Source organism: Taudactylus pleione, unplaced genomic scaffold (genome assembly GCF_031769625.1).
Source record: "Taudactylus pleione unplaced genomic scaffold, aTauple2 ptg000393l, whole genome shotgun sequence".
Lineage (NCBI taxonomy): Eukaryota > Metazoa > Chordata > Amphibia > Anura > Myobatrachidae > Taudactylus > Taudactylus pleione.
Genome location: NW_028284794.1, coordinates 6,956,799 through 6,977,085, shown reverse-complemented (window position 1 = coordinate 6,977,085; position 20,287 = coordinate 6,956,799). Strand labels below are relative to the sequence as shown.

The 20,287-nt window shown below is 42.6% G+C and overlaps 1 protein-coding gene across 1 annotated transcript in view; it reads right to left on the bottom strand.

The window, feature by feature from the left end:
• LOC148507436 (galactose-3-O-sulfotransferase 2-like) overlaps positions 1 to 16,727 on the bottom strand; it is a 58,937-nt gene extending 42,210 nt beyond the window's left edge. The window contains exon 1 of the mRNA XM_088446098.1: positions 16,406 to 16,727. Coding sequence (XP_088302224.1) covers positions 16,406 to 16,727 — 322 coding nt within the window. The remainder of the gene's footprint in view (positions 1 to 16,405) is intronic.
• Between the last annotated feature and the right edge of the window lie 3,560 nt (positions 16,728 to 20,287).

Genomic DNA, 20,287 nt, shown 5'->3' with positions numbered 1-20,287 from the left:
GCAAGAGTCAAGGGTTAGGTGCTGTTATATGGAGTATAGAGTAGATAATATAAGTAAAGGAAGGAAAAGCACATGAGGGAAGAGGGCCCTGCTCGTGAGAGCTTACATTCTAAAGGGAAAGGGCATACAGACAGGAGTGACACAGATGGGGTAGACAGTGAGCACGGAACAGAGGGTTAGAATGACAGATGGGTGGATTCCAGTTTTACATTATGTGAGCAAGTAAGATGGAGAAAGATTTACAGCTCTGACATTCTACTTTATGTGACAGTATTTGCAGAAGCTTTTGTCCTCTTCTCCAGTAGAATCCATAATGACTGGCCCTGCAAAAATATTTTATACTCACCTATATCCTGGCGCTGGTCTCTGCAGCATCCCTGGGACTTGGCAAAACAAAAAAATGACTTAGCCGACCAGACAGACACAGGATCTGTATGTGTGTTGCCACACATACAGATCCCTCATGAATGCCACCTGATGGGATGTCACAAAGTTTCCCATGTCCTGCCAGCCAATCAGAGGTTGCTAACTGTAGAGTGGCCACTGACAGTTCACACATGGGAACTGTCAGTAGCTTGAGCCAATCAGCGGCCGCTGTACAGTTAGCATGGCCACTGATTGGCTGGGAGGACTGCATAGCCCGTGCAGTCCTTTCAGCTGGTATTTGGGAGGTATCAGTATGTGTGGCAACACACATACTGATACCGGGTGCGTGGATCGGTAAACTTGTTGTTTTTTTTTCAAAGTCCATGGATTACTGCGGAGAGCATCGTGGGACAAAAGGTGAGTATCATATTTCTTTTCAGGTACTTCCAATGGATACTATACGTTGAGAAGGGGACGTGAACATCTGGCAGCAGGTAAGTATGTGTGACTGTGTATGGGTGTAATAAATCTTTATTTTTACAGTGTGTGTGTCTTTTTTTTACACATTTCTTTACAGGTGAACTACACATACCAGCAGGCCCTTAATGCCCCACATGCTGGTACTTGTAGTTCTCCGAGTACCAGCATGCAGGGGAGGCTTGCTGGGACCATCGGCCATCTCACTGTCAGCTAAACTCACTTCTTTGTAAATGTGCGAGCCTTAGGAGCTTTAAATCACCGGAGTTTAGGTGAAGCTAATCGAGTTGAAAACAAAGCAAACTCTCCCAGACTCGATTCTTAGTAAATTTACCCCTAGGTATTTTCCACTGAGCTTGAGTAAGATACATTCCCCCTCCTCTTCCTATGTCATAGTTCGCTGTGTATCTTTGGATGGCTTTTTGCTGTTACTCCATCCGCTGAAGCATAGAAAGGGTGGATTTCCGCCTTGTAACTACCTCTTGCTTCAGCTTGTGGCAGGGCAAATTCAACATTTATTGCAGGTGCTGCAAACTTCTACATGCACCTGTTGAATGGAGATAATAGCCCGAAATTTTTTGGGCCACAGAGAGCATCTCTTGCAAGGCCTTGCCATTTAAAAAAAAATTGCACCGCCAAGTTGATTGTGTGCAAAACATGGGATGTGTTGGAATTCACCCAGCTGTAATGCTCTCACAATATAGGTGGCATTGTCAGAAATCACAAATCCTGAGGAAAGTCCAAGTGGGGTAAGCCATTTTGCAATAACTTCCCTGAGTTTTTGTAAAAGGTTGTCAGCGGTATGCCTCTTTTTGAAACCAGTGCACACAGAGTAGCCTGCCTCTGAATGAGCTGCTGTTTCTTGGATGCTGCTGCTGTTGTTGGTGCCACTGAAGGCAATACACCCACCCACCTTTCGTTTGCTCTATTCTGCTTGTCCAGATATCTGTGGTTAAGTAGACTGTGGGTATAACGGCATTTTGGAGGGCACTAATTAAATTTTTTTTTAATGGCCCTTTAAAGGCTTGGAATTGCTTTTCTACTAAAGTGGAATCTACAGTAGATGTGATTTGGTAGTGGGGACACAACCTCAATTAACTGTCTAAAACCCACTGCACTATTGGCGGATATTGGACACACATCTAATACCAGCATAGATGTTATGGCATTAGTGATCTGCTGTGCAACTGCTGTCATTCTTGTTTCCCCTTGCAAAGGATTGTTTAACAGTCAATTGGTTTTTAAAAAAAAAAAAATACTAGTAGTCTTCCTGGTCCCTTTCTGGGATGAAGATCCACTCCCAGCAGCAGCAGCAGGATTCTTGTGGGGCAAGGACTGATGTGAATGATTTTAATATTTTTTGTATTTTTTGTAAATGCCTCCCCTCCTCTCCTCCCCTCCTCTCCTCTCCTCCCTCATATATTTTCTTTGGAATCCAATTTTTTTTATCAAATTTACTACTAATCAAACCTTCATTTCCCTGCATTCAGCTATGTACTCTAAATACTCCAACTCCATCAGGCCTCTTGAAATAATAAAAACATTTGTTTTCTTATGTGTAATGTTGGAAGTTGAACTGCCACTGCTGCTGCAATCTTTGACATGTGGTTGCTGATTGCAAAAAATATCCAAAAATGTTTATGGCCAAGTTGATTTTATTGGCAAACATCTGACATATTGTTCACCCATACTCTCCTTTCCTCCCTCAAAAATTTGCTTCAGAATCAAAATATTCAATTAAATTTACTGCTAATCAACTCTTCTTATCCCTGCCTTCCACTACCTACATACTCCATCCCCCTCATGCCTCTTGATTAATGAAAACATATGTTTCCTTATGTGCCACATTGGGGATTGAACTGCCACATTTTTGTGCCGCCCACTGCTGCCATTTAGCTTAGTCAGCCAGCTAGCTTGGTGCAAATTTGGGCCCAAACTGGATGAAAACAATTTTGTGAGCTGTGAGGTGGTCAAAATTGACTGAAAATTAGTGGAAATTATTATTATTGAGCTTAATAATACTATAGAAACAAAAAAAGCCCAAATTATGTGATTTTAGCAGTTTTTATCATTTTTTTTAAAATACTGATCCAAAACCAAAACACGTAAGGGGCGGTTTTGGCAAAATCAATCCAGAACATGAAGAAGCTACAGATCCAAAACAAAAACACAGGGTTCGGTGCACATTCCTAATTATAAAGATGTTGATGTTCTTCTGCTTGTTTGAATGTGACATTTACTAATAGAGTTGGGCTTTTTACATACAGTAAGTCACAATTGTGATACTCACCTATTAGACCTAGTGGATGAGATCCTGGCTATCGGGATGCTGGCACTTAGAATACTGGCACTGGAATCCCAACACCAGTCAGTATCTTGGCACCAGCATACTGACTGTGTGCATCCCGATGGTAAGTATTTGGGTTAGGATTTGGGTAAGGATGCAAGGCGGAGGTTTAAAGTTAGGCTGTGGGGTGAGGGTTATGGTTAGGCTGTGGGAAGAAAGATTTAGGCTTAGGGATATGGGTAGGGTACTTACTGGCAGGTGTCAGCATCCTAACTCTGTCAGGATGCCAGCATCTGGATTGTGACCACTGGGATCCAGAGCACAAGCATCCCCTACTCAACCCGAACCAATTCTTTTCTACTAAAGCATATACATTTTGACACATTTTCTTTAGAGGTGCAGCGCTTGACATAACTCCTTTTTAACAGTATTATCACGCGAGAAGGAAACACTCGCTTGCCAAGCTGCTCCCGCAAAACTAAAACAAATTCCTTCTAGAGCGCTAATACTTTTATTATTAATCCATCAATTAAGTTCAGTCCACAGAATTGTTTCCATGTACAGCATGATTTACTCAATGTTGTACTGGAATGTAATACGATACCTTACTGGGAATTGGCATTAATCAGTCTCCCTCTTTCCTGGCCAGTCCGCCAACCGGCAAGTAGCACAATGATGCTAGTTACTTGGTCAGGCACAATGAAGGATCCAGAGTGAACTACAGTTCAAACACCCAAAAAATCTAGTGCTGCCCCTCCTAAGTAATAGTATGAGCAAACTATATTGACTGCTGCCTAGAATATAGAGGTGGGAAATATTTCTACCCACCAAATGTTAAAAATATAATTTAAGGCGCTGTCAAATAGCTAAATTTAATTATATAAAAAAATGTATGAAAAAGTGTTGCATATTATTACATCAAACATAATGCATCTATTTCAATAAAAAAACATATCTCCACTTATAAAGATCTCAGTTTGGATATATACATATATGTCTATTATAATTTACTAAAAAAAACGACACATTTGACACTGTACTTTCAGGTGGTTGTGTCTAACCAACCGGTAACATAATCGATAGTCTGTATCCACTTGTCTCAACAGATTTTATCCAAAAAGTTTCTTTTTTTAGAATAGTCAAATATTCAATCTCCTACAACACTTCATAGAATGTTTGCATACGATACTGAGAAACATAATGAGAATCTCCAGTTAGTAATATAGACTTATCATTCCATCATTACTATGTCTAATATACTGACATGCGGGAGAAAACTGGTATTGGATTTATGACTGATATACTGTATAGTCTCTTATGTCCAAATTACACAATGCTTATTTTCACAGATAATATATGCAGAGATGTTCGGAATAGTCCGATGCTGACACAAACTTTTGTGAAACATACGTCGGCATTGCTGATATAGGCCCTCATTCAGAGCCGTACGCTCTGAGCAGAGCGCACGCTCTGAATGAGGGCCGGCCTCCATGAAAATGGAGCGTCCTTCTGGACACTCGTATAGCTGTGGGTCACCACCCATAGGCTATACGAGCGTGCATTTTGATGGCCGCGATGGTCGAGACCATCGCAACCATCGAATTTGCAAGCCGGAGCCTGCGGTTGAGGTTTTCAACCGCAAGCTCCGGAGTGATTTTGGCTCTATCAGAGCCAAAATCACTCCCACTCAGTGGGCCGGCTTCTGACGTGAGGCATTCCCGTGGGAACGCCCCCGTCAGGGAGGCACGCCTACCAAAGGGGGCGTGCTGTCAATCAACATTGACAGCACGCCCCCTTTGATCGGACACAACGAGCGAAGGACTTTCCTTCGCTCGTCGCGTCTGGCGCAAGCGCACGACGGAGCTCCCTCCGTCGTGCGCATGCTCAGTCCAGAACATCGACCCACTTGCGAGCGGACAGCCGCTCGCAAGTGGGTCTGAATCAGGCCCATAGTGTCCTATGTTGCGTCAGTAGCACTTGAAAGCACTGCCTCCACTGTGTGTATAAGAAAATGGGATTATCACAGTGAAGAAAATGGCATGCATTAACATGCTTTCCTAGTACTTAGACTATGTTATAGTGTTACTCTGAGTAAATAGTGGGAATATATATAATCTACTCCAATACCACTACTTGTGATTAAACCTTGCAGCTGGGCATGAGGAACCCACATTAGACACTCAGTAATGTTAGTCTGAGTGAGTAACAGTTTATTAAACCAATTTTGCAGCCCTATAGAGGGAGCTACAACAATAGCACTGTATTGTATTAGGTATAATTAAAACCAACAGGGGGTGCCACATTCTGAGCACAAACCAAATACAGTACCATACTGCATTATTAAACCCTATAGCTATACAAGGGAACCCTTATATCTGGGTTAAGCAATAATATTAACTGGGGCACTAAGGTGTCCGCATATTAATCAGTTTAGATATCATAAAATCTATATCAGTAAATTATGATGCAATCCAATAGGGCGAGCAGTAATAAATCAATTCTATCAGCAAAGTGTGATGTAATCCAATAGGGGGAACTATAATAAGTAATTTCAACCAGCCAAATGTGATGCAATTCAATAGAACCCAATCGGGGGAGCTGTAAGATACAACCCTTATTAATCAAGCTGATTGTGCTATATACTAGTCATTATAGCTTCCTTTGAATCACTGATAGTTTATATATCATTTGAATTAGCATTATAACTCATGAATGTATTTTGCAGCCCCATAAGAGGAGTTAATATAATATAAATAGAACCTTTATAACCCTTATGGGAGACACCACAATAGAGGTAGAACATACTTATTACTTACCATACAAATTGAAGTTTAATATGTGGTGTACACCATTTAGCACAAATGTTAATGCTTTTTGATTGATATGTTATCAACACCTCTCAATATAAAACTTCTTAGAGACTATCAAACCTATTCATTTATTTGATTGCTGCAGCTGATTGTTCATTTCTTAACCCAAGAGGGGACACTAAGATTTGTATCAGGCACTGGATACATGTTCCCATGTAACAATATTCCCTGAATACAAATAGGTGGCCCTCATACAGGACATTGTGCATAATGTAGCACCCATTAAATCAACCTGGTTTCCTTTCTACATTTAACAACAAATGGTGTAATGGCATACCATAACCAATAGATGGCAGCATAATATCACCAATGGAATTTATATCTTGGTTTGGTTTCATTACAGTATATCTAACTACAATTGTGGGTAGTAAATGCAGGGCTAATTGATTTCAACTATATAAATAGATATAATTCACATGTTATGATTAATGACACTGGAGACAACAACATTTAATAGAATCTTCACTCAGAAACATAACCTAAAAGGACACAGAGAAAAATGAATTATTAATAATTTAATATCAATTGATGACACATATTTGTTTCAATGTTTTCATTATATTTTTTCTTGGAATATTTCACTAATAAGGCGGAAAACGTTTTTTAATAATTTATTTAATAAAAGTTATTTTTTATTTATAATTATCCTCTATGTGCACCAACAAAGATACAACACCCTTTTCTTTATTGTCAGTTCTCATCCTAACCTGATTCTTCCTCACTGTCTACCCAGGGCCAAATAAAGGTGGGGGGCGACAGGGGAGGTCATCCTGGGGCCTCAACATATAGAGGGGGCCCAACAACAAGAGCATGCAGGTCGGGGGGTTCTGAGTACTTAGAATCCCTCCTGACAGACAAATCCCCCTTTACAAGTGGCAAAGTGGGGGGCAGGGCCTAATGATGTTAGGTGCCCACCCTCATTATCAACCTGCAGCTGCAGCATAAAAATGTAAGTGTATGTATAATGGTTTATTGTGTATATATGTATGTGTTTGTGTGTATATACTATATGTGTTATTGTGTGCATACTGTGAATGTGTTAGAATGTATATATATATATATATATATATATATATATGTGTGTGTGTTCATTTGTACATATGTGTTAGTATGTGTATACTGTGTATGTGTTTATGTGTCTACACTGTACATGTGTGTGTGTTAGTATGTAATATGTATGCTTGCTACATATATATATATATATATATATATATATATATGTGTGTGTGTGCATGTTTAACATATATATACATATATATATATATATATATATATATATATATATATTAGGGGTGTGAACCGGCCACTTTTCGTGTTTTGTGTTTTGGTTTTGGATCTGGATCTTTCTTCGTATTTTGGATCTGGATTGGTTTTGCCAAAACCACCCTTCCGTGTATTATGTTTTGGGTTTTGGGTTTTGGATCTGTATTTTTTTGGAAAAAAGCATAAAGACAGCTAAAATCACAGATTTTTTTTTTTTGTTCCTACGCTATTATTAACCTCAATAACATTCATTTTCACGCATTTTCAGTCTATTCTGAACACCTCACACCTCACAATATTACACAATATATACATATTGATATCTTTGTATCATAGTGCTATTTTAGCACAGTTACGGTTGTCAGATAACATTGCTTAATTATCTGCTACATTATATCTGCCGTAATAGCATACATAGGTTTTAGATTAGCTTTTTAGATATTGTGTATTATACTGTATGTCATCAGGTCTCCCTGGTAGTCTACACTCTTTAACTTTTTATTTCAATTTTGATTAAAATTTTATTTTCATTTATTGCTAAATATTGAGACAGCGCTTCATTGTTCTATTATATTTGTTTGTGTTTCATACCTGATAGGTAGGGTATAACCTATCTTGATATTGAAGCAGCAGTCTTATTATGGATTTTAAAACAGCTGTGGGACTAATCCAATTTTGATTGTATCCAGCGCTAGATTGTGTGTTTTTAATTTTACTGAACTTTGGCTTTTTGGATTTTACATGCCCTCTACTATGACATTGGGCATCGGCCTTGGCTGACGAAGTTGATGGCATTTCATCATCTATGTAATGACTAGTGGCAGCAGCTTCAGCACTAGGAGGAAGTGGTTCTTGATCTTTCCATATTTTATTTTTATCCTCCAATTTTTTGCTCTCCATTATTATTATGGAGTGAATAGCCCCTGTAAAAATTATTTGTATGAGTGTATCCCTACAACAGACAGGGCACCCCCTGTAAAAATGATTTGCATGAGTGTACCCCTACAACAGACAGGGCAGCCCCTGTAAAAACAATTAGTATGAGTGTACCCCTACAGCAGACAGGGCACCTCCTGTAAAATTTTTTGGATGAGTTTACCCTTACAGCAGACAGGGCACCCCCTTTAAAATCTATTTGTAAGAGCGTACCCCTACAGCAGACAGGGCACCCCCTGTAAAATATATTTGCAAGAGCGTACCCATACTGCAGACAGGGCACCCCTGTAAAAATTATTTGTTTTAGCGTACCCCTACAGCAGACAGGGCAGCCCCTGTAAAAACAATTTGTATGAGTGTATCCCTACAGCAGACAGGGCACCCATGTAAAAACAATTTGTATGAGCATACCCCTACAGCAGACAGGGCAGCCCCTGTAAAAATTATTTGTATGAGTGTACCCCTACAACAGACAGGGCACCCCCTGTAAAAATTATTTGCATGAGTGTACCCCTACAGCAGACAGGGCACCTCCTGTAAAATTTTTTGGATGAGTGTACTCCTACAGCAGACAGGGCGGCTCCTGGACAACACAGCACTACAGCCAGCCAGCCCCTATGGACAGGACAACAGCCAGCCTTGTGGACCGAGGTTGGGAAACACTGCACTATATTGATGATATATTAGGCATATGGCGAGGCACTAAAAGCCATTTAGAAGATTTTGTATACTATTAAAATATTAATGAATTTAAATTAAAATTTGCATCTAATTTCCAAGAACAAAAGATCGAGTTTCTGGATTTAATATTGAACACAGAAAATTGTAAGAATAATTAGGTGGAAATATATACCTTTTTTAAACAGGTAGATAGTAATAGTTAGTTGTCATCATAATAAATGGAAGAAAAATCTGCTGTTTTCTCAGTTGATAAGACTTAGATATAATTGCAGCACTTTGGATATATTTGATGAGCTTTGTGAGATATATAAAAACAGGTTCCTTGAAAAGGGATATTCTCACTCACTTATCATATCAGCCATAGCCAGAGCTAGATCTTTAGTGAGAGATACTCTATTTGCCTATAACAAGGAAATAGATAAACAAAGTGGATCTGACCAATTGAAATGTGCTTTTGTCACTCAATATAATAGTTCTCATAAATAAATACAAGGAGTATTGAATAAATACCAGTATATCATTAAAATGGACCCAGTATTGTCATCTGTTATGTCAGAAAGACCTGAAATCATATTTAAAAGGGCTAGAAATGTGAAATCTTATCTGGCACCCAGCACTTTGTCGATATTAAAAGAAGTAGGAATTCATAATCCGTCATTTTTAAATAGGGTTGATGGATTTTATACATGTGGTAAATGTAAAGTGTGTGTACATGGATTAAAGGGGAAGAAAACGTTTGTGACATAAAGGGTAAAGAAAATAAAGTTAATGGTTTTATTAACTGTAATACCACCTTTGTAGTATATTTATTAATCTGTGGTTGTGGTACATATTATATTGGTAAAACCAAAAGAGCTTTAAATATGAGGTTATTAGAGCACTGGCAAAATATCAAAATAAGGAAGAGAACCACAGCGTGCCCAGACATTTTCAAAATTGTCAGAGGAGTGATTCCAACTCCCTAAAATTTATGGGATTAGAGCATATAGGAATAGACAAAAAAGGTGGTGATCATAGGCGAAACTAGAGATCTGGTAATGGGTGATCCCAGTTTTAGCACCGTGTCAGATATTGGAAAACAAAAAAACACTAGAGGCGTCCTTCCCCATGGGGTCACCAGGGGAAGGGAGGTATGTTGTGGCCTGATGAACAGGGGGCGTGGTCACTTTAGAAGGGGGAATGGTCTCGTGGCCCAAACCCCAGTGGTCTGGTGTGTGGAAGAAGCACGGGTTGAGCAGGGAGCCGGTCCGCTCTGTATATAGGATGCCAGGAGCTGTCGTCCGCACTCTGTATGCCAGGGAAGTTCTCTCATGCTGGGCCACTCTGTGTACAGGATGCCGGGGGCTGAGACACTGTGTACAGGATGCCAGGAGCTGTTGGCCGCACTCTGCATGCCGGGGAAGTCCTCTCATGGCATGCTGATTGAGCAGTTGCATCAAACAAGGGGCGCATAATGGCTGGCTCCACCTCCTATTTTATGTCTCCGCTGCAACCGGGCCAGGGGAGACATCAATCAAGTAACCAGGAGCCAGGGAATTGGCTGGCAGCAGAGCGCATCTCCGGGGACCCACCCAGTCAGAAAGTGAGTCTTTGGTCCTCATATGTGGGTAAAATACACGCTATAGCGCGTATTTGCAAATGCAGTAAAGAAAAAGAATAAAATTATATATATATATATATATATATATACATATACACACACATACATTACATATATACACACACCTATACATATACTGTATATATATATACACACACACATATATAAATATATATATATAGAGAGAGAGAGTATATATACAAACACACAATAAATAAATTAAATATAAAAAAATATATATATATAAATATATATATATATATATATATATATATATATGTGTACAGTGATTGCGCTGAGCCCAAAAAAATGTGGGTCCCAGGGACCTCTAACTTTAAAAAAATTGGGGTCCTACTTGACTTTTTCTGGGTCCCATCTAAATGAAGGTTTTCTGTAAATATAACAATTTAGCAGCTATAGACCTTGAAGCATGTAACTGATGACATTGGCCCCAGTAGGAAAACAAAATTAACAAATTGGCCTCCACAGGAGAAAAACAAACACATTGGCCCCCACGGAAGAAAACAAACACATTGGCCCCCCATGGGAGAAAACAAACACATTGGCCCCACAGGAGAAAACAAACACATTGGCCCCCACGGGAGAAAACAAACACATTGGCCCCAACGGGAGAATAGAAACACATTGGCCCCCACAGGGAAAAAACCAAACACTTTAATCCCCACATAAAGAAAGACATACACATTGACCCCAGTAGGAAAAAAACCCAAATACATTAACCCCTCACATGAAGAAAAGCACACACACATTGGCCCAGATAGGAAAAATAAAATCTTTTTGACCCCACAGGAAAAAAAACACAATTATTCAAATTCATTGCACTGCAGCCTGAGTCAGCTGTACAGCCTGCCTTGCTCTATGACTGAATAACTGTAGCGGGAGGCAGCCCGCCTTACTCTGTGACTGAATAACTGTAGCGGGAGGCTGCCTGCCTTGCTGTGTGACTGAATAACTGTAGTGGGAGGCAGCCTGCCTTGCTGTGTGACTGAATAACTGTAGCGGGAGGCAGCCTGCCTTGCTCTGTGACTGAATAACTTTAGCGGGAGGCAGCCTGCCTTGCTGTGTGACTGAATAACTGTAGCGGGAGGCAGCCTGCCTTGCTCTGTGACTGAATAACTTTAGCGGGAGGCAGCCTGCCTTGCTGTGTGACTGAATAACTGTAGTGGGAGGCAGCCTGCCTTGCTGTGTGACTGAATAACTGTAGCGGGAGGCAGCCTGCCTTGCTCTGTGACTGAATAACTTTAGCGGGAGGCAGCCTGCCTTGCTGTGTGACTGAATAACTGTAGCGGGAGGCAGCCTGCCTTGCTCTGTGACTGAATAACTGTAGCGGGAGGCAGCATGTCTTGCTCTGTGATGGAATTACTGTAGCGGGAGGCAGCCTGCCTTACTCTGTGACTGAATAACTGTAGCGGGAGGCAGCCTGCCTTGCTGTGTGACCGAATAACTGTAGCGGGAGGCAGCCTGCCTTGCTGTGTGACTAAATAACTGTAGCGGGAGGCAGCCTGCCTTGCTCTGTGACTGAATAACTGTAGCGGGAGGCAGCATGCCTTGCTCTGTGACTGAATAACTGTAGTGGGAGGCAGCATGCCTTGCTCTGTAACTGAATAACTGTAGCGGGAGGCAGCATGCCTTGCTCTGTGACTGATTAACTGTAGCGGCAGGCAACATGCCTTGGTCTGTGACTGAATAACTGTAGCGGGAGGCAGCCTGCCTTGCTCTGTGACTGAATAACTGTAGCAGGAGGCAGCATGCCTTGCTCTGTGACTGAATAACTGTAGTGGGAGGCAGCATGCCATGCTCTGTGACTGAATAACTGTAGCGGGAGGCAGCCTGCCTTGCTCTGTGACTGAATAACTGTAGCAGGAGGCAGCATGCCATGCTCTGTGACTGAATAACTGTAGCGGGAGGCAGCATGCCTTGCTCTTTGACTGAATAACTGTAGCGGGAGGCAGACTTCCTTGCTCTGTGACGGATATACTGTGGAGGGAGGCAGTCTGCCTTGCTCTGTGACTGAATAACTGTAGCGGAGGCAGCCTGCCTTGTTCTGTCACTGAATAACTGTAGCAGGAGGTAGCATGCAGCTACATGACAACATATCGATGCATCTTGGTCTCTGTTTCATGCCAGGATTGGGCTGCATCTGAGGCACTTGGAAAAGTCCAGCACTGCCAGCCTACAAGATGCAACATGGTGGGTGCAGGCAGTGTTGTATTAAAATTTGTGGGGACCAATATAAATGAAACAAGTAGTGCTCCCCAATCAGGGGCACAGAAATGAGGGGAAGTGAGAAGATGCTTATAAAGGTTGGGTGGGCAGAGGCACAAATAGGGAGGGTGGGCAGGGGGACAGATGGAGGTGGGCAAAGGAATACATAGGGGATGGGTAGAGGCATGCATGATGCAGAGGCACACATGGGGGCAAGAAGAGATACATATATGGGTTGGGGCAGAGGCACACATGGGGGGCAGGCAGAGATACATATCGGGGTTAGGGCAGAGGCACACATGGGGACAGGCAGAGATACATATAGGGGTTGGGGCAGAGGCACAAATGGGGGCAGGCAGAGATACATATAGGGGTTGGAGCAGAGGCATACATGGGGGGCAGGCAGAGATATATGTTGGGGTTGGAGCTGAGGCACACATAGGGGGCAGACAGTAATACATATAGGGGTTGGAGCAGAGGCACACATGGGAGGCAGGCAGAGATACATATAGGGTTTGGGGTAGAGGCACACGAGGCTGGCAGAGATATATATGGGGGTTGGGGCAGAGGCACACATGGGGGGCAGGCAGAGATACATATAGGAGTTGGAGCAGAGGCACACATGGGAGGCAGGCAGAGATACATATAGGAGTTGGAGCAGAGGCACACATGGAGGGCAGGCAGAGATACATATTGGGGTTGGGGCAGAGGCACACATGGGGGGCAGGCAGAGATACATATAGGGGTTGGAGCAGAGGCACACATGGGAGGCAGGCAGAGATACATTTAGGGTTTGGTTTAGAGGCACACATGAGGCTGGCTGAGATATATATGGGGGTTGGGGCAGAGGCACACATGTGGGGCAGGCAGAGATACATTTAGGAGTTGGGACAGAGGCACACATGGGGGGCAGGCAGAGATACATTTAGGGGTTGGGACAGAGGCACACATGGGGAGCAGGCAGAGATACATATAGGGGTTGGAGCAGAGGCACACATGGGAGGCAGGCAGAGATACATTTAGGGGTTGGGACAGAGGCACACATGGGGAGCAGGCAGAAATACATATAGGGGTTGGAGCAGAGGCACACATGTGGAAGGGGGAGAGAGAGGCACACAAATTATATATATATATATATATATATATATATATATATAGCCATAGACATATTGTACTTGGTGGCAAGGATGGTGTGGGGGAGTCAATGAACTGTAGATTCATATTTAATACACAACTAGCGAGAGGGAGTGTGTTGGGACAGCTCTAACTCACTGGGGCCTGGCAGCCATAACATCAGATTGGCTGCCTGTCATAGTACGCCGGCTGCGGAGCGCTCTCAGTCAACTCTGCAGTACTTTGTACATTGGTGTTGTGAGCTGCTCACCACACTGAGCTCCGCACAGCAGCCACACTGTAATGACAGGCAGCCAATCTGACTTTCTGCTAGACTACCTGTCATACCTCACTCAATGCTGCCAGGGCGGCAAGTATAGACAGCCACCCAGCAGCCATCGGGCAGACATAAGAAGGCCTCCCAAACACTCCAGGACCCTTATATAAAGTATGTACATGTACTGTATATATGTACTGGGTGCGGGTCCCGGCGGCAGTCACACAGTGGGCCTGATTCAGAGCCGGATGCTCTGACCAGAGTGCTGAATATGTGTACTGGGTGCGGGTCCTGGCGGTGGTCACACAGTGCCCACTATGTTATGGCAACCTTGTGCAGCTGGGACTTGGCTGAATCACCAGTCACCCCGCTCGCCACCAAAACCCCGCCCACTACCTATTTATACTTACAGGAGCAGGGGAAGCCGTCACTGAGCCTCATGTCACTGTAGTGCCGTTACAGGGTCCACGTCCAGGTATGGCGCCAATGATGAGTTCTGCCCTAACTCCACCCCCACTTTTTATATACTGCAGATGGGTCAGGTCATAAGGGAGCCAGGGATTGGCCGCAGCAGAGCGCATCCCCGGGGACCCGCCATTTTGAAAAAGTGAGTCTCTGGTCCTCCATACCAGGAAAAAAAATGTGCTATAGTGTGTATTTGCGAACACTGTATATATACACACATATATGGGTACTTTACTGTATTTTGATTCTCAGATTAGCTGTTTTTTACTCTCTCTAATGTACGGGCATTCATTTTGCAATATTGAAGCTCTGACATTTTAAACTGTATTACACTATGTATGTCTATTTTTATATTTTTGGATTGCTATTAAAACTGTGAAAAACACTACTGATGTCAGTGACCTTATGAGGATCTTCACAAAGGACATGAGATAAGCTGTCTTAATCTTATGCACATGGTACGGGTTCACTCTTAGCCCTCTTCACACAATTTTGGTGTTGTTTCACAGTTATTGCACTAGGAGGCGCCCTTGTTTTTTGTTATTTTTCATACATACATATATATACACACGCACGCACACATGCATACACATATATATACATACATATATATATACACACGCACACACATATATATATACATACATATATACACACACACACATTATATATATATATATATATATATATATATACACATATATACACATATATATTGTATATTGTGGCAGTATCAACAGAGGTGGCACTGGTGAACAGCAGATTCTGTGTGAGGCAGGGGAGATCCGCCCACACAGACTAAAAAGCATTGTGGAAAGATTTATATTGGCTGTCATTTGACCAGAGCCCAGGTGAGGCTGCAGTGTGAGTGAAGCAGACCAGGTGGTCAGGATCATACCTGCAAGGAGGCTGGCAGATCCATATACCTCTGACACTGTCCTTGTGAGAGGCGGCAACCAACAAGCTGAGAAAGCTATACCAGGCCAGGAGGCCAGGGTCCAGTCCTGCATGTGGCAGGAAAGACCACCAATCTCAGAGACTGTGACAGACTTTCATGCAGAGTAGCTGCTTCTGTAGAGAGGGTTCAAGAAGTGACCTAGTGCCCTAAGAAAGGGCTAGGCATTTATTATTTTCTGGTTGTTCCTGATTATGCTGGAAGCAAAGCATCATGTTCACTTTTTTTACTGGAATGCCATGTGTGGTGTCTGATTCTGCACCTAATCACTGCACCACTGACACTAGTCTACCAAGCTAATTACCCAAAGTATCACATACATATATACACATACATACACATAAATATATACATATATATATGCAAACAAGAAATGAATGAAGGTGGCACTCAGAGGCTTCAATATAAGGTAAATCAAGCACCCACTGCGGAGTAGCTTTAATGTGACAACATATCAGCGTCAACGTTTCGGGGATCGAGTCCTCTTTCTCAAAACATATTTTGTCTTGAGAAAGGGGACTCAATCCCCAAAACGTTGACACTGATATGTTGTCACATTAAAGCTACTCCGTAGTGGGTGCTTGATTTACCTTATATTGAAGCCTCTGAGTGCCACCTTCATTCATTTCTTGTTTGCATATGCATTTGGGGAAACCTTACCCCTTTGGAAGGCACCGGAGCCATTTACAGCTGAGAGGACTGGTGAGTGCCGGGTCACAATTGGATATATATATATATATATATATATATATATATACTGTATACATATATATAATATTATATATATATATATATATATACATACACACACATATACCTACAAGTGAGGCAGTTCAGACACTTATAACAACCCTTTTCAGGCTCAAAAATGTATCCTTCCCATTAGTACCTAGTCTGCTGATGTCGGTCTTGACTACCCAGTCCTTGATGTTTTTACCCTGGGAATAGCATGGCATTATAGATGTCTCAGTCAAATTCAAATCACTGTCTTTCTGTACAATAGGCCAATGTTGTTTTGAGATTGAATTAATATCATGACTTAAGGTGTTGTAATGATTCACCCATGTAAATCGTTTCTGCATTTTTATGTGATTTTTCTTACTCAGCAAGTTCTCACGAGGCAAGAGCATAGCTTTATCCTTGGCCATAAGTGTCTGAACTGCTTCACTTGTAGGTATATGACAACAGGCGATTATTTCCATCACCCCCATAGTGGCATACATTACAACATACGCCATAGGGTGACTTGTACCACAAAATTTGTGATTTATTTAATCACTTGCCCTTGTGGTCTCAGTTATATTGGTAATAGGAGACTACGTGAGTGTATGGCACTACACAGGTTGGCCATTCGAGTGGCCATCGATTCTGGCTCAAGTTACCAACCGGTGGCCAGACATTTCGCTGAGGCCGGCCATAATCTATCAACTTTGTGGAATATTATTATAGATCACATTCCCACGTTGATCCATGGGGGCAATAGATCCCAGAAACTGTTGCAATGTGAGTCACGGTGGATCCATAGGCTCGGTACATTATACCCGATGGGTCTTAATGATAACTTGGGCCTCCATTGTTTTCTTTGAGTGTTGCTGCTTTATTTGAGGTGTTTACGTTTAGGTGACCACGGATGTCTGTCTGGGTCTCCCAGAGCGGACATTTACCATTATTGCCTTTTTGGTATGACAATTTTTCTCATCAATGCCGTTTGTTAGTGTGTTATGCTTTTAAGATCAATTATATATGATTGAGCAGATTCTTTAGTAATTAGCTTTCATTTAGTATACATTATGCTGCCATTTATTAATCCATTGTTTCTCATGCAATTAATCGCATGTATTTCAATTCATGTCTATTTATGCTGGTCGTGTCACTGATTTCACACCTCTGCTTTTTTGTGGTTTGTTTTTAGCGTTGCCTAGGCAATGGGTTGCGCCAGTGACATCACTTGTGGGCGCCCTGAGGCTGGAGCCGGATGCCGTGGCTGTACACGTGGTGTGGTGCAGGGCTATGTAAGTAACTGTTTTTGCTGGTGCTTTTTGAGTATTCTTGACAAAGATGCATTAAAGCATCGAAACGTTGAATCTTACCTGCGCTGTGGTGTGTTTTTCAGGAGTGCCGCCGATACATTTGATACATTGGGGAAGTTTTTCAGCTTTCCACGGAGGGCACCCAGGTTCGTTTGTTTCTATGTGGGAGTGCCATCCATAAGGCTTATTTATATATATATATATATCATCTACAAAGAAAATCCTGAAACTCAGAGATTTCAAAAAACAACAATAAACATGTTTTGGTCGAGGACCATTTCAGGGCCAGAGCCCTGTTTTCAGGACCACATCATATACAAAAGCACTTACACAACATTAAAACACTTACCCCATTAAGTACCTCTCTATATGCATGTCCGTCAATCCTCCGTCGCTACTCAGGTGCCTTCCCCATATGCACGTCACCACCATACTTCTGGGAGCATCAGTCCTCGCTGCCATAGGAATTGCTGTGTGGGTTCCACAGACCAAGAAGTCCATGCTCCACAGTTGCAGGCTCGTTGCACCCCCCGGCTGACAGGCTGGTAGCCACAGAAAAGACTGGATGTTAGCAGAGGTGCATATATTCCACCACAATATACAGAGTATTAATAAGAAAAAATATTATATCACATAAGCAAAAAAGTTCCATCTACATCCCAACTATAACTTGTACAAAATGACCATGAAGGAAAAATGATAGATTATACAAAAGCTAAACCATTAAATTGAATATTCAAAAATCCTTTCATATAGGAGACTATTCCGGTTAATTTTTTCATGTAATCCACTAGGGGCAAGGGTATCCAATCTCACAATCCATCTTGATTCTTTAATAAGGAATACCTTAGCCCTATCTTCCCATCTCAATGACACTGGCACATGGTCAATGATGTAGTACCTTAAGGATGCCAAACTATGTCCCAGTACCTTAAAATGCCTGGCAACCGGCTGATCTATTGTCCTTCCTGCTAGTGCCAGCCTAATAGCTGACCTGTGTGCAGTCATACGAGAATTTGCAGGGAGTTTGACCCACATAGTAGAGATTGCAAGGACACAAAATGACATAAATAACAAAATCAGTCGAGCAGGTTAGTACGTGCCTGATGTCAAAAATCTTATTAATGTGTGGATGTTTAAATATTTTGCACGTAGTAAGAAACGAACAAGTCATACAATTGTTGCATCTATAGCAACCAGGGAGTTTTCTATGTACATTCGCCAGAGGCTGAATGGCTCTCCCTGTGACATCAGTGTGAGGTTCTGGTTTTGTTGTGGGCCCGGGGTGGTGATAGGAGCAGACACTGAAGCAGGTTTAAATGAAAATGTGGAACTTTTAATAAGTGGTTTGATAGACATGAATATGACAAAAAACTAAAGTCCCGATATAGCACTAAGTGCACTTGGGAGCAGTGGTGAATGGGAAAAAGTCCACTTAGTGACCTGGAAAATGTCCAGGTAGTGACTGGTTAATAGAAAATGTCCAGGTAGTGGCAGACAATGGGAACTGTCCAGGTAATAACTGGTTAATAAAGAAAATGTCCAGGTAATGACAGGCAGGGAAAATCAGGTGTAGTGGTTGAAATGAAGAATGCAGGCTGAGGAAGAATCATCCAGCAGAGTGTCAGTGGAGGCAAGGTGCAGGGTGAACAGCAGACTCAGGTACTCAGGCAAGGGGAAGGTAATGGAGGATGCAGGGTAGTCCAGCGGGGTTGGAGCAGACAAGCAGGCAGGCAGGCAGCATTTCACAGGAACAGGTGGTGAGCACAGGGAACTCTCTCTTAGTTATGCTGAGAAACACGTTGCACTGGCAATGAAGTGAGGCTCTGAACCTCCCTAAATACCAAGTGCTGTGCTGTGACTGGCCAGAGAGAGCATGTGACAAACCAGGATTGGGAGATTAGGTCATGTGACTAGAGGCAAGATGGCGGCACCCATGCCGGAGCGGAACGGAAGCACCACCAGGCCTCACCAGCCCAAAGTGACAACATACCCGCACAGAACCACGCACAGCCAACACCCCTCGCCAAACACCAGTGCCACCGCCAGACACCCCCTGCCATAGTGACCTCACAGGTAACACCCGTCAACCGCCATGCCGAGAAACTCTGGTCGTGACAGTACCCTCCCATGGGTGGCCTCAGGACACTCACTAGGCTTCTCCGGATGAGCAGTATGGAATCTCCTGATCAGGGCGGGAGCATGGATATCTCAGGCATCGGTCCAACAGTGTTCTTCTGGGCTGTAACCCTTCCAATCCACAAGATATTGATGTCGCCCCTGCGAATACGATAGTCCAGAACCTGAGAGACTTCAAGTTCCACACCTTTTTCAGTCTGAATCCGAGGAGGAACAGGAAGAACTTTACAAAATTTGTTCAGGATCAAGGGTTTGAGCAGTGAAATATGAAAATAAATGGGGACTTTCAGGTAAGGAGGTAACTGAAGGCGATAAGCAACAGGATTGATCACTTCGATAATTGAGAAGGGCCTGATGAAACGTGGGGCGAATTTCATTGAAGGCACCCTGTGATGTAAATTCCGAGTGGATAGCCAGACTTGGTCTCCAATTTGTATGCGTGGTACATTCCTACGTTTCCTGTCTGCCTGAAATTTGTAACAAGAGGACGCCTTCTCCAAGTCAGTACGTACTTGATTCCAAATCTCCATATAGTGTCTTCCACGGCAGGCACATAAAAAACAGGCAGGCTTTGAAACTAGGGAACCTGAGGATAAAGACCA